Source organism: Eutrema salsugineum, unplaced genomic scaffold (genome assembly GCF_000478725.1).
Source record: "Eutrema salsugineum unplaced genomic scaffold, Eutsalg1_0 scaffold_5, whole genome shotgun sequence".
In the NCBI taxonomy this organism is placed as follows: domain Eukaryota; kingdom Viridiplantae; phylum Streptophyta; class Magnoliopsida; order Brassicales; family Brassicaceae; genus Eutrema; species Eutrema salsugineum.
Window position 1 is genome coordinate 14,059,944 of NW_006256612.1, and position 19,502 is coordinate 14,079,445.

General features: G+C 33.4%; 5 protein-coding genes across 5 annotated transcripts; all 5 read left to right on the forward strand.

Annotated features, from left to right (window-relative positions):
* The first annotated feature begins 594 nt into the window (after positions 1 to 594).
* On the forward strand, positions 595 to 2,796 carry LOC18994336 (probable pectinesterase 8). Its single transcript, XM_006417977.2, has 5 exons — positions 595 to 998; positions 1,114 to 1,285; positions 1,470 to 1,676; positions 1,973 to 2,232; positions 2,351 to 2,796. Exons 1-5 carry the CDS (start codon positions 595 to 597, stop codon positions 2,505 to 2,507), a joined length of 1,200 nt encoding a protein of 399 aa, XP_006418040.1. The 3' UTR covers positions 2,508 to 2,796.
* LOC18994337 (choline-phosphate cytidylyltransferase 1) lies at positions 2,796 to 5,424 on the forward strand. Its single transcript, XM_006417978.2, has 8 exons — positions 2,796 to 3,068; positions 3,392 to 3,505; positions 3,596 to 3,691; positions 3,863 to 3,905; positions 3,998 to 4,153; positions 4,243 to 4,323; positions 4,774 to 4,872; positions 4,990 to 5,424. Exons 1-8 carry the CDS (start codon positions 2,887 to 2,889, stop codon positions 5,221 to 5,223), a joined length of 1,005 nt encoding a protein of 334 aa, XP_006418041.1. The 5' UTR covers positions 2,796 to 2,886; the 3' UTR covers positions 5,224 to 5,424.
* A 3,829-nt stretch (positions 5,425 to 9,253) lies between these two features.
* LOC18994338 (zinc transporter 5) lies at positions 9,254 to 11,803 on the forward strand. Its single transcript, XM_006417979.2, has 3 exons — positions 9,254 to 10,024; positions 10,667 to 10,816; positions 11,309 to 11,803. The coding sequence occupies exons 1-3, from the start codon at positions 9,422 to 9,424 to the stop codon at positions 11,612 to 11,614; spliced, it is 1,059 nt and encodes a 352-aa protein (XP_006418042.1). The 5' UTR covers positions 9,254 to 9,421; the 3' UTR covers positions 11,615 to 11,803.
* Positions 11,804 to 14,695: 2,892 nt separating this feature from the next.
* Positions 14,696 to 15,527, forward strand: LOC18994339. The gene is made up of 3 exons (XM_006417980.2): positions 14,696 to 14,830; positions 14,939 to 15,144; positions 15,338 to 15,527. Exons 1-3 carry the CDS (start codon positions 14,699 to 14,701, stop codon positions 15,525 to 15,527), a joined length of 528 nt encoding a protein of 175 aa, XP_006418043.1. The 5' UTR covers positions 14,696 to 14,698.
* Positions 15,528 to 16,538: 1,011 nt separating this feature from the next.
* On the forward strand, positions 16,539 to 18,005 carry LOC18994340 (putative zinc finger protein CONSTANS-LIKE 11). The gene is made up of 4 exons (XM_006417981.2): positions 16,539 to 17,036; positions 17,134 to 17,316; positions 17,442 to 17,758; positions 17,876 to 18,005. The coding sequence occupies exons 1-4, from the start codon at positions 16,539 to 16,541 to the stop codon at positions 18,003 to 18,005; spliced, it is 1,128 nt and encodes a 375-aa protein (XP_006418044.2).
* Positions 18,006 to 19,502: the final 1,497 nt, after the last annotated feature.

Below are 19,502 nucleotides of genomic sequence, written 5' to 3' on the forward strand. Positions count from 1 at the left end.
TTCTAGATGCACTTTTAAAATAATTAACTACATTTTTTTCGGCACGGCAGTAATCATAGTTGCATAACAATACTATTTTATGTGTTACTATAAAAAATAATTAAATGAATAACATACAGTTCCAAAAATACTACAACTAATAATACCATATTTTCCGGAATTATGGAAGAACAGAAAAATTCCTAGTCGTCGTCCTGGTCCTTTAATTTCCTTAGATTTATACATTTGAGATAAGTAGGTATTATAACATCGATAATTAAATCCCCAAAAATACAAATTAAAATGATGGAATACAAAAATATGATTTATTTTTACTAATCTTTCTTGTGGAAGTTATGAGCCTTTTTGGTAGGTCGATCGAGATTGTTTTAAATTTGAAGAAAGCAAAGATTAGGAAAGGGTAATTTGCAAGGCATTCCAACAAATCCTTACACTTCATGCAATTTCATGTTTACCTTCTGTTTCGTATAAATAAATGTCTACTTTTGCATTCTCCTATTCCTTAAGCTCCTTCCCTCTCAAATCCGTCAAAAACAACCAACCAAAATTTTCCAAATCTTCTTTTGTTTTTCTAAATATCATTTATGCAAAAAAATGAAATCTAGAAAAATCTCATTGATTCTATCTGTAGCCATTGCCATAATAGCAATTTTCGCATCCAAAACTCTCTTTAACACACATCCTAAAGCCTTTATGCACAATCCTTTCGATATTTTACATGGTATTAAAGCAATATCATGTTCAGCTATAAGTGTTGTTTGCAGCCATCATCATCACCATCATCACCACCGTCATAAACCATCCGATACTAAAAAAAAAGTATCAATATGCGACGATTTTCCAAAAAACATACCTCCACCGGACACTAACGTGACGTCCTATCTTTGCGTGGATAAGAACGGCTGCTGCAATTTCACGACGGTGCAATCAGCCGTGGATGCAATCGGAAATTTTAGTCAGAGAAGGAACGTCATTTGGATCAACTCCGGCATGTACTAGTATGTTTTCATATATAGTAACTATTATATTTTTTTTGGCCAACTCCATGTTATCTAGTTATCAGGTTTCTAATAATATACATTAAGTAAATAAAGTAGAATTATTATGTGGCAGTGAAAAAGTGGTGATTCCGAAGACTAAACCAAACATAACGTTGCAAGGACAAGGATTCGAGACTACGGCCATAGCGTGGAACGATACGGCATACTCGGCTAATGGCACTTTTTACTGTGCCTCGGTCCAAGTCTTTGGATCTCAGTTCATCGCTAAGAACATTAGTTTCATGGTAATTTAATTTCGTTAAAAGCAATTAACATACTCATATAAAATGCCTAGAACAAAAGGTGTTTATTCAAATCAACTGGAGATGCCTGTTACTTTTTTTTCTTTAATAATTTAAGATGCCTATATAGAAACAAAACAGGGCTAATTAGTAACTGTTAGCATTTTTTAAAAAAATGTTGTGACAGAACGTAGCTCCGATACCGAAGCCAGGAGACGTAGGAGCTCAAGCGGTGGCGATAAGAATAGCAGGAGATGAATCGGCGTTTGTGGGATGTGGTTTCTTTGGAGCTCAAGACACTCTTCATGACGATCGAGGTCGTCATTACTTCAAGGATTGCTACATCCAAGGCTCTATTGATTTCATCTTCGGCAACGCCAAATCTCTCTACCAGGTTTGCATACATATTTACATTCTCACCATGTACATTATGTTACAAGGGACATGACCTAGATGGCTAGATTATTCGTTTTAGAGTTTAGTGGATTTCATGCATATATATATATATCGACGTTAATAATTATAAACAAATACTAATGAGCCAAAAAAAGGTACATACAAGTACAACTAGGGCATCTAGGACTTTCTTATTTGGACATAAAAATACGAAAGTGATCAAACCACATTTTTTCGGTTTAGGTTCGTGTTAAGATTTGGTTCGGCTATATATGATAAGTTTTCCTCTAGTAGGACTGTCAAATAATATCAATGGCGAACCAACTGAGCCCAGGGTCAAAGGCGGTCAACGGAGCCGTGACTGCTAACGGCCGTAACTCAAAGGACGAGAACAGTGGCTTCTCTTTCGTCAACTGCTCAATAGGCGGCACTGGTCACGTGTGGCTTGGACGTGCCTGGAGGCCTTACTCACGTGTTGTCTTTGTTTCCACTTCCATGACCGATGTTATCGCGCCCGAAGGCTGGAACAACTTCAACGATCCCTCTAGGGATGCGTAAGCACAATTTCTATTCTACAATTTCAAATAATTTTTATTTTCTTTTTTAAAGAATGTTTAATTAGTACTGATAATAAGAGACATGTTTTTTTTTGTTGTTGTTGTTGGGGTTTAGGACAATATTTTACGGAGAGTACAATTGTTCGGGTCCAGGAGCCGAGATCTCGAAGAGGGCAGCGTATGTTCAGAAGCTTAATGAGACTCAAGTTTTTCAATTCATTAGCACTTCTTTTATTGATGGAGACCAGTGGTTACAATTTTCCGATCTTTAAAGGAAACAAATAAATCAATAAAAACTAATTTCAACCAAAGAAACTTATACCACACGTATAATCTTTTGATTTTATTTATTAATTTTAGAATTGTTCGTCTGTGTCTTCATGCTGACTGTTTTTTTTTTACCAAGTAATTCTTTGGACTCTTTGGTAGATTTTGTTGCTAAACCAAGAGTAAATATGTAACCTTTAATTCGATATATCGGACCAACCGGTTCGGTTCAATTTTAAAAAACATAAGTTGCAATTGCACCTTCTTCACATGCGCATATTCCTCGGGGAAATACTGCTCAAGAGAATAAAGAGGGACTCTTTAGGCACCTTTGTAAATTTCCCGTTTTCCCAGGCGGGCGTGTTTTGCAATCTATCGGAGGATATGACTAACGTTGCCGGCGATTCCAACGGAGACGGTCGTTCCACCGCCTTTGCCACCTCCGTCGCTCCCGCCGTTACCGAGAGTTCGCCTCCAGCTAATCCTCCCGTCCGTGTCTACGCAGATGGGATCTACGATCTGTTCCATTTCGGTCACGCTCGATCTCTCGAACAGGCTAAGAAATCGTTAGTGCTTCTCTCTCTCTTCGGCGAAGATTTCCTCATTTTTCAGGATTTGCTTGCGGAGTCATGTTCATAGTATCTCACGCAGTGTTCTTTTCCCAAATTTATTCGAATTAATACTGATTGTGACTTTAGTCCAGAGCATGTAATGCATACGGCATTGGTTATAGTGAATTCTTCCTTTTAATAGTTCTGAATTCTTATATTTTTAACGAGTGTTCTGTGCTTCAATTTCGATTTTGTTTCATTATGGTAAATGGAATTGTTTCAGTAGGGTATGTTCTTACGTTTGTGCACTGATTTGGCTTCTTTTGTTGGCTAATTAGGTTTCCAAACACTTACCTTCTTGTTGGATGTTGCAATGACGATACTACTCACAAGTACAAGGGAAAGACTGTAATGAATGAACAAGAGCGATATGAATCTCTTCGTCATTGCAAGTAATTTTTGTTTAATGTTTACTGGTGTTGGTACTATAGATGGTGATGGTATCTAATTTAAGCCTAAATTACATCCGTTTTATCATACAGATGGGTGGATGAAGTTATCCCTGATGCACCATGGGTGATCAACCAAGAGTTTCTTGACAAGCACCGGATTGCGTATGTGGCTCACGATGCTCTCCCGTAAGAAGCCACATCCTTTGCGTTATTTTCTTGTAGAAATAAAATTTTGAAAATGATGGATAAGTTATTGTTATTATGAGAGAAGCAGGATATTTTTTTTTTTCGAAAGAACAAAATTTGTTCTCATTGTCTACTTACCTTAGCCTTATTTGAAATAAATTTTGTTCACAGGTATGCTGATGCCAGTGGAGCTGGAAAAGATGTCTATGAATTCGTGAGTCTTGAGTCGATGTTCATACTCCATTTTTTCTGTTGGGCCATTATGTGTGATAGTCGATCTCTGTTTTGACTGAGTATCCATTGCAGGTCAAAAAAGTTGGGAGGTTTAAGGAGACTAAGCGAACTGAAGGGATATCTACTTCGGATATAATAATGAGAATAGTGAAAGATTATAACCAGTATGTCATGCGTAACCTTGATAGGGGATATTCAAGGGAAGATCTTGGAGTTAGCTTTGTGAAGGCATGCCATCATTTCTCGACTTCTTCATCTTGTTGTTATGAGAGTTTCTCTTCGAAGGGGTCAACTTTGGATATTTTTACTTGCAACAGGAAAAGAGACTAAGAGTTAATATGAGGCTGAAGAAGCTTCAGGAGAAGGTCAAAGAACAACAAGAGAAAGTTGGGGAAAAGGTATGTATTTTCTCACCTTTTCTTTGTTAGATTGATCATCCTGAGTCCGTTGTTTTGAGTGTTAAAGGTTACGTGGTTATCTTAGTTCCTGAGACAACGTCGTTGGATATCTATGTGCAATCTTTTGAAAATCAGACTCATTTAAAATGCATGAAAAATTGGAATTCCGAGTTGAGTTTTTTTTTTTTTTATCTGATATGCTGGAGACATTTAACTGAGTGTATCCATTGATGTTTCTATATATCCATCGCGTCTGTGTTTAAGTCCACGCATTATAACTGCATCTTGTCTTGTGGTGGAGCTTTCTGATATCCAACTTGAACGATGTGGTTAAAGCCACATAGAATAACTAACCTCTCTCTAAATTCTCGTTCCTGCGATTATCTCCTTTTTGTTTAAAGATTGTTCTAAGTGTTGATGTGGTTTCGAAACCAATTTTAATTCTTTCAGATCCAAACTGTGAAAATGCTCCGTAATGAGTGGGTGGAGAACGCAGATCGTTGGGTAGCTGGATTTCTTGAAATGTTTGAAGAGGGCTGCCATAAGATGGTAAGTTTAAACTCTGAAGAAACCAACAAACCTAATCGAATCCTCTTTTTGAGCTTGCTTTATTGTTTTCTCGGGATTTCCGAGTGTCATAAAGTAACTTGTATACATATATATTAGGGAACTGCCATCAGAGACCGAATCCAAGAGAAGTTAATGCGACAAGAGTCAAAAGAATTGCTCGAGAACGGTCAAAACGGTCAGCATGAAGACACAGATGAACAGTTTTATGAAGAATATTTCGAGCATGACATTGTTGACAGCTACGAAGACGATGAAGAAGAAGAGTACTATGATGAGATTGAAGAGCAAACCAATGCTGCAAAAGATGCAAAGGCGATAAAAAGCAACTAGAGGAACTAAGTTATATGTTATTACTCAACAGGTTATTAGTGCCTAGTGGTTAGTTGGTTACTACTAATATTCGTTCTTTTTATGCCTTAGCAGTAAAATGCTTCTCAAATGACTTAGTTAGAGAGAAGAGATTTTAAAAAAAAAAGGTTTGTGCGATCTTTTATATTACACAGATTCCTTTTGATACCCCTTTTATTAATTTTTTGTTGTTTTTCTTCTAAAATTTAATTTAAAACAAACCAGTATTTCATTTTTGGTTAATTTTTTTGTCGTATTTCGTAAAGGGTTTTGGATCACCCATGTTCTTCGTGTGTGGTTTGTTCCTCTGTGGTCATATCCGTAATATTAGTTTGTTCATGACTATATATATTTTTATTTTTTTTTTGTAATCACGCAATTGAAAATTGAGTGAAGTATTATTTTTGCATTTTTTTCCGTTTGTCTCAACGTATACCAATCTATACCAATTTCTATGTACATACATATATACGCACTGACTGTAATTTGGAATCTTTCGCACATTTTAATCCACGATTCTTAATTAGAGTTTTTTGGTCGTGAATTGTGGAATTGACATGGGCATTTGCTAACTGGTCGTACTTTGAGCAAAACAAAAAGTCGTTGAAACTCATTTTCAAACTTTGAATTTGATCCCGAATTAATTAATAATGCAAGTCTTTGACGAAAAGTCAATATGATTCTTTGTGTGGCCCATGCATTAATCATCCGACGGCTTTCTTTACATAGGGTTGGGCATTCATATATGCCAATTGTCTCGTGTAGCATAAGTGCAAGTTTAGAATGGTTGACATTTACCCATTTAACAAAACAATGCCCCATCCGTTTCAATCTCATATTATTCAATTTTATGACAGTATGGGAAACAATTGTATATATAGCAATTTTAGGAGAAATAGTTGTTTTCAAAATTTATGATGTTTTCAACTTTTAATGTTAAATTTAATAAATTTTATATTTTATAACTTTGTATTTTGCAAATTTATTTTAACATTGGTTGAATTGTGTTCAGATAAATATACAATATTTTATTATTTAAAAGCGAAAAAAAATATGTGAAAAAAAAACGTAAAGATCCATTATTTTGAAGTAGAGAAAGTATTCGTGTTTAGTTGATTTTTTGGTTATTTGCAACGCACTTAGTCGTTTTAAAACGGATCAAATGCAAATGCAAGTACTTATAGTTAGATACTTGTACAAGTCAAAGCATATAGTAAAATATCTTCAATTTTGAAGGCATTTGTTATGTGGACAGTCTTATCTTTACTGATGCCATTTTTTTTTCTTTTGTTGGCTGAACTTGGGGATAAATAATTCATTAATTTGTTGTCATATTCCTCAAGTACCAACAACCAGAAGATACAAAATAAATATTGGTATACAAAATAAATATTGGTTACGTCAGAAACTAGGAAGAGGGTCCTATATTGATACTGTATTTTTTTTTCTTTTTGGGTAACAAATCCTATATTAATTATTGTGATTCAACTCTACTAAAACAACGTACTAAAAGACTCCAGGTCGATGTTACAGGAAGTCTTCGGTGATGTAAAACCAACTTGTACGAAGAATCAAAGTCATTTTGATTTTTCCTTCAAGAATCAAACTCATTCGGTATGGACCATTTTACAACTCTACAAAAAAATTAAATTAATGAAGAAAGGTTTTGTTCTCTTCAGACTTCAGTATTGCTTAATAAATTAGTATAAAAAGTTTCAAGAAAATCGTTTGGTTAAATGGGTAAATGACCATTACTATTTGACCAAAAAATTTAATTATTGTGTATAACTAACTATATTGACTGGTTACAAGATTTTTTTTTTCCTTTTTGAGGCAAAATCGCCTAAATTTTTTTGAAAAATGAAATAAATTATGGGAAAGTATTGAATGGATATTATCGTTTTTATTGGTAGGAAATGTCCCTCAAATCAAATCAGTACTCTTTCTTTCTTTGTAAAAGGCTTTTAGCATATTAGATGAGATCCACAAGAAAAATATCTACACATCATAAATGTAATAATTCAATTTCGTCAAATAGTAAATCTACTGCTACAAAACTAACGAAGTTGCAAATTCGAGAGTTCGTGGGTGAAATTATCTCATGTGGCTTTTCTGAGCTTTTTGTGATTTTAATTTCAAATACTGAATATATACATGTGGATTTGGTCGAATTGTGTGATCGGTTACGTTGGACTTTATAGAAAAAAAAAATGTTACGTTGGACTTCGTAGATTCTAAGATTTGAGTATTGGATGGTGCTACTTTCCAGATCGCACGGATGCAATAAGCATACGTAGTAGTGTCACAAAATTGAGGGCAAATAACTAGTTTTATAATTTTTATTGTCAATTGTGCAAATTCACCTCGGTAACCTGACCTGACCTGCTTAATCCTCAAAACATCCATTATAAATAATTTATAGTATACTTACAATAAGTCATTACCTAGTTGAAATTACTAACAGTATAATTGTATAAACACAAATAATCTCGATGACACTGGCCAGTTTCTAGCACTCACAACGAAACACAACGTCTCTATAAATTTAAAGACCAAATATTTGAGATAAATATGATTGATATAATGATATAAAACAGCTCACAAATCTATATCGTATGTTCTATATATGCTAAGTTGCTAACATACAAAAAACAAACTTACATATACAAAAAAATAAACGTTAATTACTTAATAATTTCAGTATAACTTTATTTATATTAGTGTTTTTAATATTTGAAAATAAGTTATAACATAAAAAGTTAGTTTAAAATTAATCTAATGTAACAAAAAAATAATAATCAAACAGTTGATGTAGTGTCATTTAATGGATAATTTTTTAACACACTTTCTTGATGAATTTGCTTTAATAAAGATTTCGCTATTATGATTTTTGCAATATCTTTTTTTATTTTTAAGTTGCGTACACTCCAAGGAAACAAGATTGAAAGATTTAGAGGGAGTTATTTAAATACTAATCAAGAAATGTGAAAGTCCGAAAATGAGAAAACAAATGGAAAAGAAATCGCGAAGATAGAGTAATAATATCGACGTTATTAGAGGTTTGAGACGTTTGACTTCTCATGTGCCAAAGCAAAGAGAGTAGTCAACTTGTGTTTTAGATAGTTCCGGACATTTTATGTCGACATTCTCTCGACATAATTTAGAGGTGAAAAGAGTAAAGCTCTTTATTTTATAATATTTGTTAGCTTTAATTGTATTTAAGCTATTCACGAGTAAAACAGTTTGATAGTTACACGTAGCATGTCTGAACGTTGTCTTTCTCACAACAATTTTTTTGACGCTCTCACTTACAAATCTAATCCGTAAAGATTCGTGTTTTCTTTTATTCTCCCTCTAAAGTAGTTCGGTTTGTACAATTTTCAGTTCCCCCCTTGTTCCTTAATTTTATAATAGATTTGTCGTAAAAATTCTTAGTTAATCATCTAACACATATTACATGGGCCATTGGTCATGAACTCTTGATGAATCAATGATTGCGAATATAATCGGTGCTTATTTTATGTTTAAAAAGGAGTCACCCAAAAATTTTGGTAAGGTAATTTATAGCCATCTTCGAGAATTATTATGACCTATTAAAATCTTTATAAGACAAAGAACTAGTAAGATGTTTTAAAAATGAAGATAAATTAATTAAAGAGCTAATACATGATTAGATGTTCGTTCGTTTAGCGAAAAAATGATTCTATAACGACTAAACTTTTTGGTGACAAAAAACTAAAACTTTGTCACAAAATTTATTTAATCATAGATCACAAATGAAATTCTGGAGCTGAGGTTTTTTTTTTTGTAAATATTATTTTAACCTTTGTCCTGTTTCAAATTATAGAGTTAACCATATATGAGTTTCAACATAAAAAAAGCAATTTGTTAACAATATGTATATATATATATATACACCATATTAAAGTGTATAAAGATATAAAGACAAAATGTCTATAAAGATACTCTATTCTATATTTTACAGTTTCTCAAATAAATAAGTCATCCATTAGAATATCACTTGTTAGGACATATCTATTTGTATATATACACATTTTGAGATATATAGACAATATGCATGATCTCTTTACCCCTTTAATTTCCCTACTTCAGTAATTTCTTCTCGTCGTCATCATCAAGGGACTGAGTTCAACACCTTTGAAAAACCCTAATAAATACGATGAAAATCACACAAAACGTCAAGATCTTACTCTTCTTCTTATTCGTCTCCCTCCTCGTCATCACCGTATCCGCCGGCGAGTGTAAATGCGAGTGTTCGCACGAAGAAGACGAAGAAAACAATGCCGGAGCTAAGAAATACAAGATCGCCGCCATACCTTCCGTTCTCGCCGCTGGAGTTATGGGCGTTCTCTTTCCGTTATTAGGAAACTTCTTTCCGTCGTTAAGACCGGAGACGAATTTCTTCTTCGTGACGAAAGCCTTCGCCGCCGGCGTAATCCTCGCGACGGGGTTTATGCACGTGTTGCCTGAAGGTTACGAGAAGCTGACGTCACCTTGTCTGAAAGGAAAAGCTTGGGAGTTTCCGTTCACTGGGTTTATAGCTATGGTCGCAGCGATTCTGACGCTCTCCGTTGACTCTTTTGCCACGTCATATTTTCAGAGATCGCATTTCAAGACGTCTAAGAGAATCGGTGACGGTGAAGAACAGAGCGGTGGCGGTGGAGACGAACTCGGGTTGCACGTGCATGCTCATGGTCACACGCACGGGATTGTAGCCGTCGAATCCGAGGTTCAGCTTCACCGGACCCGAGTTGTGGCCCAGGTAATTATTAATTCCTTTGTTCTTGTTTCTATTTTCGTATATAAATTTTTTATAAAAGAAGGTTCGAATTATATTTTTTTAAAATTTTATTTACTGATTATTCTTCGTTTATACTTTTTGTATACTGTTTATATGAAGATAAAAATACTATATTATATTATGAGTTTTTAAATTTTAGTGCATAGTTTTTTGGTCCTGGGATAAAGAGATTCTTTGGAGAAATTTGGCCACATACTAGTATGTATATAGGGTCCCCAAAAGATAAGAGTCATGGAAATCGGCTTTTACTCTTAATATATACTTATTTCCAGAAAATAACTTTTTAATGCGGTTTGTGCCCTTTAATAGAAGTTTTAAATAAAAGTGAAGTCAACTAAATGTCGGAAAAAACAGAAATTAGATCAAGATCACAAGATGCAATCTTTTCGTGTGTATGAATCTTAGCATAAAATAATGAGTAACAATAGTAATTGATGGGTCCATATGAAGCCACATGAGTTTGGTTCCCTTTTCCAACACTTTACGTAATTCTCGCATGGGTTTCCATAGATTCCTAGCTTTTTTATGTCTCATGCAGCTTAATGTTTTTAATACATAAAATTAAAGCTAATTAATTGATTTTACAATGAAAAATTAAAACAGGTGTTGGAGGTGGGAATAATAGTACACTCAGTGGTAATAGGAATATCACTGGGAGCGTCACAAAATCCAGACACTGCCAAAGCTCTCTTTGCTGCTTTAATGTTTCATCAATGCTTCGAAGGTCTTGGCCTTGGTGGTTGCATCGCTCAGGTACATTTAACGACTTCTTCGGTTTTTTTCCTCCATATCTTGTTCTTTTTAATATATAATAATATATAATCATTAATTAAGATATACTATATACATGTAACATGAATATATAGTATTCATTGATAATTTGTTTGTTGTTGGAAGTATTCTTTGATATTATCTGTTGACTTGAGGTAAAATGTTGTTGTTATTGTGTGTCGTCCATCCTTGCGGCTTTATTTGACTCTCCTCCGATCCACTTGCAACTTTCAAACAGTGATTGCTTTATCTTTTCAACTCTTTGTTATACACACATTTGACTTTTTTTACATACAGATTTTGATATTTATATCATCGCTAAGTTACAAAAACAATTATCACCTAAATGAACAAAACTTGACCAAAACACATAGCTTAATATGTTTTACTTATATTGTTACTGAGTTATTATTTAGAACTACATTCGGGAAGAACACATGTTAATCACTTAGAATGATTCTCAACTGATTGCAGGGAAATTTCAACTGTATGTCAATTACAATAATGTCAATCTTCTTCTCCATAACAACACCGATCGGAATAGCGGTGGGAATGGGAATTGCAACCTCATATGATGAGTCGAGCCCGACGGCTTTGATAGTGCAAGGAGTCCTTAACGCTGCATCTGCAGGCATCCTCATCTACATGTCTCTAGTAGACTTTCTTGCAGCGGATTTTATGCACCCCAAGATGCAATCTAACACTAGCCTTCAAATCATGGCACATATCTCTCTTCTTGCCGGTGCCGGTATTATGTCACTCTTAGCTAAATGGGCTTAAAATTGGCCTACCATTACACTTATAGTTTTGTTAATACGTACGACCGAGATGTTTCCTAATAAATAATATTGATTTAGAATTTTTTACTTTGTAAACAAGATTCCAGTTTTAGTTACAATTTATCGTTAAGATAATGTTATAAAGTGTATTATAACATATATATTTTTTTTAATATGTACAAAAAAATTTAGAGAAAATTACAGGGGAAAAAAAGAGCATTTGGTACTATTAGTAACCTCGAAAACTTGCATGTATTTTTGTTTTTTTTTTAACATTTTCAAAACTTAAGGTCATCACTCTCAAGCGTAAAATATGTTCAGAACAAAATCATATGTATACTTCATGAATTAATAATTCACATTATTCACTCTTTTCTCCCCATGGTATACAAATACGCAACCTGGGTGCTCCCTAGGGATGTAAACAGAGCACTCTCATTTACCCACTGAGTAACAAGAGGACAAAATCAAACCCTTTAGCAAAAAAAAAAAAAAACCACTAGAGGAAAAAAGGACAAAGTTGAAGCCCACTGCTTCTCCAAATTGAGCTCTCTTGTCTACTTAATTAAAAACAAGAGAGATGACTTGTAGTTGTTTTTTTTTTTTGTTTCAATTCACATATAAATAATGTCAACCTCCTTAGTCCTTATGATGATAGATGACTCGAGTCCAACGATTCTAAATTTCTAATAATCGAAGGAGTCTTCAATGCTAGATACATCCACATACACATCTGTATGGACTTTATCGCAACGGGTTTTTTGCACCCCAAGATGCAATCTAACACTTGGCTTCAAATCATGGCCCATAACTGATAACTCCTAGCTAAAATGGGTTTATAATGGACAACCATCATATACCACCTATAGGCAGCTTTGTTAATACGAGATTGTTCATAATAAATATTGATTTAGAATTTAACTTGTTTCACCAAAAAGATTTTTTTTTATACTTACTGTTTCCTGTTTTTGTAAAAAGAGTGTAAATTTGCCTCTGCCAAAAGAAAAATAGGGAAACAGGTTCAGTTTTTAGAAATTTTTTTCCAGATTTTTTTTTTCATTGTATTGAGATGATATATAAATCGCCTATAATATATATTGGAGATTTTGAGAGATCGAAAAAATCACTTATTAGCTAAAATATCATAAATTACGATGGATAAATTACAAAAAAGGAATCATTATCCTTTAATCGCAATGGATAACTCGGAAATTTTTTGTTTTTTTCAAAAAATAGAATAATACGTTTTGGAAGTTGACAGCTAAACATTGTTTAGCACGTGGACTTTTGGATAAAATAGAACTCGGCCAAAACTGAAACGTGTTACGATTTTTATTATAAAGAAATCGTAATCGTATGGAAAAGAATCGAAATTAAGCAAATATAATCTTCGGCATTAAATTAGCATTACAAACTTACTCAGTTTCGGATTTTTGCTTATACACATACACACATGTATATATACACGTGTATGTAGAGTCTCTTCGTCGTCTAATAAGCGGGATTGAAAAAAACAACTTGGAGATAGTTAAAATGTTATTCACTCTAATCCGCCAGTGTTATCGGTCGTCTCCAGCAGATCCAGACGAATTGTCATCTTCCACCGCGATTGAACCACACGCGCGTATGACGACGATCTCTCGACACGCGCCGCTTTGTCCAGAGCGGAGGAGGATCGACGTAGGCCGGAGATGGCGACCGTCTCTCTCTGCCATTTCGGAAGATTCATCCACCGTCTTCGCCGGAAAGAGTGATCGTCGTCGTCGAAGGACTAATCTCTCCCTTGGAAAATCTTTAGCCCGAGAAACGACATCGTTCTCCCACAGAGACACGACATTGAAGAGAGCCTGGTAATTTGATTCATTTTTTCCCAATTTTTTAATTTTTTTTTGAACATATTACAAATGTTGACACCCGAGCTTACGGAATCCAAATAAACCGAAACTGTATTGTTTGCATTTCCAATATATATAATATATATATATATGTGTATACCACAATATATATTTGTAGTCAATATATATATATATATATAATTAGGAGAAAAATAACTTTTGTTTGCATGCAGGAGAAACACAATAATATACCGTATAGCATCGCCGGGATTTGCTCCTTCTCCATTCATGTATTGAGATGTGTTCTTCTTTACCTGCGTGCAATGTCAAAGATTTAATTATAATTCAAACATCCTATTTGGTGTTCTTGTAGAACTAGTGATCAAATTAATGATCAAATGTGATGGTGAAATTTGTTATTTTGAACGTATCTCAAAATAAAACTAGTTGAGGTTCACATTTATGATTTTCATATATATACTTGTTTGGCATTGAAATTCAATGATCCTACAAAGAAGAAAAAAATCAAATCATTCATGAATTTTCAAATCAGTTGAAATACACAAACCAGTAAACTAATTTTATATATATCACACATGCATTTTATTAGTGATATTATCTAATAATTTTTATTAGTATATTAATTTTCATGATTATTAATGGATTCATAACATTTTTGTATTGACAGATGTTTATTATTTTTTATCTTGAAAAAGTATGTATTAGATTTTGTAATCAATACTAAATTTTATAGAAAAAGTGAAAAATGATTTGATTTGATTTTGTATAGTCATATCTTCCATAAGTATAATTTTTAGTAGATTATTATTGATTTTTTACTTTACTTTGATATATTGTTTATTTATAATTCATTTTAATTATAGAGATATTGGACAAGTGCCACGAAATGATAGATTAGTATTAGAAAAATGTATAAGGATCTTATAACTTATGTATAATTATCCACGTGTCATAAAATTATAAAACAAATATCGACACTTTATCATAAATAAAGGAGATATTGTAATAATATACATAGTCATCTTCCACGTAGGCTAAAATCTAATCCAACCATAGGCTTTATATTAATTCATTTTTCTCATAAATGAGTACCTTTCTTGCTCCCTTCACACAATACATTCTCAAATTCAACAAAGAATACGATCTCTAATCTTCTTGATTCACCGTTTTCCTTTTAGCCTCTATCTAGTGTGTTTCCAAAGTGAATTTCAAATCAAATAATTAAGAAAATGGCAGATGGGAAAAATGAGGGGAAGAAAGGATGCGTAAGTGTTGTAATAGTTGTTTGTCTTCTTTTGATCGTGGGACTAGATATCGCCGCTGGTTTCATGGGATTGCAAGCCGAAGCCGCCCAACAAGATGTACATATATATATATATATATATATATTTTTTTTTTTCTTTTTCTTCATTACATAATAATAAAAAAATGATGATAATGGTTGCATTTTTGTTTTGTCCATGAGGCAGGTGAAGCACACGAGGGTGTGGCTGCTCGAGTGTAAAGCTCCAAGCCAAACAGCTTTTGTGTTAGGGATAGTAGCACTTGTGTGTTTGATATCAGCTCATCTCATTGCCAACATGATCGGATGCAGTATCTCCAATATGGCCAAAGCATTCGCCGGCGTACCTAAGATCACTGGATACATCAACGTAGCCTGCTTTTGTCTCACTTGGTAATTAAAATTTAAATACTCTTACAAGTAACTATAGATGTCATAATCATTACATAGTTTTTTCAAGATTCAGATTTGACAGCATATCCAACCCGATAACTATTGTTATTTATATTATAGTCTTGACTGATTTTTTTTTTTTGCTACGAAATTTAAATGTGCTATTTGTGGATCGGATAATGGTGGACAACAGGATCGTAGGACTGGTGGGAGCAGGGGCTCTTGCGATGGGGATTTGGTCGAACAGAGAGTCGAGATCAAAATGTGGATTCACAAACAAACATGTTCTCTCTTTAGGAGGCAAAGTGTGTTTCCTTCATGCCATTGTCTCCATCGTTTTTTACGTATCGAATGTTATCGCTAAAAAAAGTTGTTGTTTCTGAAATGTTCGTATACAAATTTTTAAAAATAAATAGATTTGTTTGCAGCATTTAACATATTGTACTGTTCATGTTTTTACTCTATAGCGAGTAGAAGATGAATAAAATTGCACCAATTTTTGTCCTACATTTATATATCTAAATATGTCTCTAGGAATATTGTATTTCCAACTAAAAAGTGAGTAGTAAAACATACATCGTGACATATATATATATATATATATATATATGTATATTTAAATGAATCAAATTCAGGAATAGTAGTGTTGCATAAATTGAATATTTTCCAATAGCATATACTATAATATTTCAGTAAAAAAAAATGGTTTGATTTCCGGGTTTCAATCCAAAATATTTTACAAAATAATGTCGTATTTTTAAAAGCGATTGTGACAGTGAATGTGATTACGACATACACACACTTCTTGGAACAGTTAATTCTCAATTCATAGTAAAGGATAGGTTTTGACGAAAGTTTCAAATGACAAAATTTCAGATTACATTTTTAACGATAGTAAAACTAAAAATATTTATGCTTTAGTACGTAATGGATAAAGAATTAAAGATGAGATCAAAAAGAACAAAATGTAAAATTAAATACTGTTTGAATTATATATAGTTAGACTCCAAAAGTTAAGATCCTTATAACAAATCTCATTTTTAAACTTGAAAAAACGAAATTGTCGCTGATAGATTCGTATTTTTCGTCGGCAAAGAGTCATGACGGACAACTTATTTACCTTATCTGCCACCCAAAAACCCTATCAAGCAAACTGAAAATCCCGATCTAAATGCTTTGTTCGGTTGTACCACACCATCCACATTTGCCACGTGTTACATCTCTCTCAGTGCAATCCTGAGCACGTTACCTATAAATTAAGAAACACACGCTGAGAAAGTAATAAAGTGTTTATTTTGTCGAATAGCACAATCTCCAATTACTACATTTTGAAAAAACGTTGATCGTATATCATTTTTTTATTCTTTTTTTTTTCTTTCCAAGAAATGCAAATAATGGGATCACCAATGTGCGATCATTGCAATATGCGAAGAGCCATTGGTTATTGTAAGACTCATTTGGCTAGGGTTTGTTTTCAATGTGACCTGAGGTTACACCCTGTGACTATGGATAGTCCCGATCACTCGCGGTTTCTGCTGTGCAACAATTGTGTTTCGCAGACCGCGGTTGTCCAATGCCTTGACCAAGGATTGTTCCTATGCCAAATGTGCGTTTCAAACGCCAATGTCACGTCACGTTTTCTTCTTTGTAACACTTCTAGTAATATTTCGGGTTATGGCTGTCCACCAGATCTTGATCTTGATTCCTCTTCCTCCTCTTCGTCATCTTCTTTCATTGATCGCAACTGGGGATTCCCCTTTGTTTCATTACCTCTCAATAATGGGGATTCATCATCATCTTCTGGAATTTTCCAAAATTTTGACAATTATACAAAGAAATATAGGGATCAACAAGTGCAAATGATTCAGCCCGAGTATTTGGACATTCCTAAGGTATACTTATAGTTAATGTGGGATCTGATTATTTTGACGGTAAATTTGTGCGCTAGCTTATTTCGATCCGATGTGTCTTGTGTGTCACTTTACGCAGGATAGTTCATGTTTTGGCTTCAATTGTTACGAAATTAAAGATATAGAGAACGTTTTGCTGAACTCTTTTGACGTCGACGAGGCAGTATTAGGCCTAAAAGAATATTTCCCCATGGAAGAATTGATCCTCACCGGACAACTAAACGATGAAATAACGAAACACAGTGCAGAGACCACAACCGAGGTATTAACAAACATCAATATATATATATATATATATATATATATATATATGTCTTTCGCATATTAATGTCATAAGTGTCTTTATGGTTTGACTTGTTTATTTATTTTTATTTTTGTTTGTTATAGATTATATCATCTTCATCATCGGGTATGTCATCGGTTATACATAAAGATTACAACAATGATGCTTTGGCTAATGCAAGTTGTGAAGATTACAGTAAAAATCAAATGATTGGCTCAAAGGCAAAGGAAGAGACCAATAATAATAATATTATTGGAACATTCCCTAACGCTCTTGTTCAACTTGACTGTGGACCATCACAGTTGATTCTGACCGATGCTATGTTACCATGGGAGGATCAAAGACGTTCTTCTCATGTATATACTCCGCAAGAACGACTAGAGGCGGTGAAGAGATATTTCGCAAAGAAGAAGAAACGCAAGTAGGTATTATTATTATTATTATTAAATCTCCTGAAATATATCAATTTTTACGTGTAGTTAATTACATGAAACTGTGTCAACGTATACTTACAATCTCAAGATTATAACAAATGCAGGTTTGGGAAGCAAATTAGATATGAATCTCGAAAATCTACAGCTGATACGAAGAGACGAATGAAAGGAAGATTTACGAAAGCTGGTGCAGAATATGATTATGACCCACGAGCGAATAATAACAAAGACTAATAGAATCATGACCTAAAAAGATAGTTGCAATCATATGATCATCATCGTAATGGTTCCATGATATTTTGACTTTATTTTGCCGAGGATTTTAAAAATATTATAGCACGGTCAAAAACATCTATTGGTCTTGGATCCTATTCAAGATAATTTTTTTAATAAATAATATAGACACATTTTTGGGGTTTTATTTTTCTAATATTAAATTATTTTATCAAAAAATAATGATGCATATACAAAGTTGGAGAGAAATACGAACATATTTTGAATCTAGGTAGAGAGTTTTTTTTTTCATCATTCTAAATTCCGACAATTTATTGGATATAACCCAATTAGACACAGAAACAAATTCTGTTTTAATTTTTTGATATAAGTATAATTATTTACATTTTTTTTTCTTTTCTTTTTATTTAGCTTTTTTTTTTCTTGGTCAACTTCTTTTCATTGAACAATTTCTTGAAACTTTTTTTTGTTGGTTCAAATTATAGTAACCCAAAAAGAAATTTTAAAAGTCTCTACACATCCCAGGATCTCAGTGAAACTCACATTCTCATCTGAGGTTTCTCTTGAATGGTTGATTAAATAATATTTTTCTAGTTCTGAAACTCTGATATTGACAAATTGAAGAGAATGATTCTGAACAACCCGGTGGTGTTGACCTAACAAGAAGGTACTAACAAGGACGAGCCTGTCCCATATAATGTTCAGCAATTTTGGGCATAATTCGCGCTTACATTTATCTAAAAATTAATTTTGCTGATTATTTTTGGTTTGTAGGATATAAGTTCACAGTTATAGGTCTGATGAATGATGATTAATTAATGTGATTTCTTGTCTTAGATGTTCTTGCTGTGCTCAGGAATCAGGATAAACTTCTTTGAATTCTTGCTTTCTTGAAGCTAGAGGTGTTTCCGAAAAAGATTCTGATATTTATCAATACAATTGTCATGAGTTTCAAGTTTTGTTCTCTATCAAGTGAGATTGATCTGTGAGTAAGCCAACATACCCCAAAGTAAACAAGAACACATGTTTATACCCCCAATGGCTCGGATCTTGTGACATAGCACATGTTGCGGGCAGCAAATTTACGTTACTAAACGTTGCTTGTTTCGTCACTTTTCAATATTTCGTAATATTATGTGCTAACATCTAAATTAGAAATATTATAGAAAAAAACACCCCCAACAATAATAATAAATCAAATCGAAGTCTTTACCGGGCGGACTAGTGGAACAAATATCTAATATTTTATTATATCACCGTCAATCTAACAGATAACAAGAACTAAAAAATCTGTTATTAAAACTGAATTCCATTAGATACAAAATATCGTTAACTGAGATTAATTTGTGAAGTGAGAAAAATCAAAAAGGGAGAACAACTGACGTACAAGTCCAAAAAGACTCCCACACTCAATTTAAAATTTCTAAACTAAGGAAAAAAAACAAATAATCTAATAAGCTACTTTTTTTCTCTACGCCTTAGCTTCCGTGCCTAATC

What these genes read in the sequence shown, in the direction of transcription:
- LOC18994336 (XM_006417977.2), top strand. Translation starts at nt 595, where the DNA reads ATGAAATCTAGAAAAATCTCATTGATTCTATCTGTAGCCATTGCCATA. An exon ending in CTAAGAACATTAGTTTCATG is followed by an intron (nt 1,286 to 1,469) that starts GTAATTTAATTT and finishes ATGTTGTGACAG; the next exon opens with AACGTAGCTCCGATACCGAA. An exon ending in ACGCCAAATCTCTCTACCAG is followed by an intron (nt 1,677 to 1,972) that starts GTTTGCATACAT and finishes TTCCTCTAGTAG; the next exon opens with GACTGTCAAATAATATCAAT.
- LOC18994338 (XM_006417979.2), top strand. Translation starts at nt 9,422, where the DNA reads ATGAAAATCACACAAAACGTCAAGATCTTACTCTTCTTCTTATTCGTC. An exon ending in GGACCCGAGTTGTGGCCCAG is followed by an intron (nt 10,025 to 10,666) that starts GTAATTATTAAT and finishes AAATTAAAACAG; the next exon opens with GTGTTGGAGGTGGGAATAAT. An exon ending in TTGGTGGTTGCATCGCTCAG is followed by an intron (nt 10,817 to 11,308) that starts GTACATTTAACG and finishes AACTGATTGCAG; the next exon opens with GGAAATTTCAACTGTATGTC.
- LOC18994337 (XM_006417978.2), top strand. Translation starts at nt 2,887, where the DNA reads ATGACTAACGTTGCCGGCGATTCCAACGGAGACGGTCGTTCCACCGCC. An exon ending in GAATCTCTTCGTCATTGCAA is followed by an intron (nt 3,506 to 3,595) that starts GTAATTTTTGTT and finishes TTTATCATACAG; the next exon opens with ATGGGTGGATGAAGTTATCC. An exon ending in TTGGAGTTAGCTTTGTGAAG is followed by an intron (nt 4,154 to 4,242) that starts GCATGCCATCAT and finishes TACTTGCAACAG; the next exon opens with GAAAAGAGACTAAGAGTTAA.
- LOC18994340 (XM_006417981.2), top strand. Translation starts at nt 16,539, where the DNA reads ATGGGATCACCAATGTGCGATCATTGCAATATGCGAAGAGCCATTGGT. An exon ending in AGTATTTGGACATTCCTAAG is followed by an intron (nt 17,037 to 17,133) that starts GTATACTTATAG and finishes CACTTTACGCAG; the next exon opens with GATAGTTCATGTTTTGGCTT. An exon ending in GCAAAGAAGAAGAAACGCAA is followed by an intron (nt 17,759 to 17,875) that starts GTAGGTATTATT and finishes TAACAAATGCAG; the next exon opens with GTTTGGGAAGCAAATTAGAT.
- LOC18994339 (XM_006417980.2), top strand. Translation starts at nt 14,699, where the DNA reads ATGGCAGATGGGAAAAATGAGGGGAAGAAAGGATGCGTAAGTGTTGTA. An exon ending in CCGAAGCCGCCCAACAAGAT is followed by an intron (nt 14,831 to 14,938) that starts GTACATATATAT and finishes TCCATGAGGCAG; the next exon opens with GTGAAGCACACGAGGGTGTG. An exon ending in GCCTGCTTTTGTCTCACTTG is followed by an intron (nt 15,145 to 15,337) that starts GTAATTAAAATT and finishes GGTGGACAACAG; the next exon opens with GATCGTAGGACTGGTGGGAG.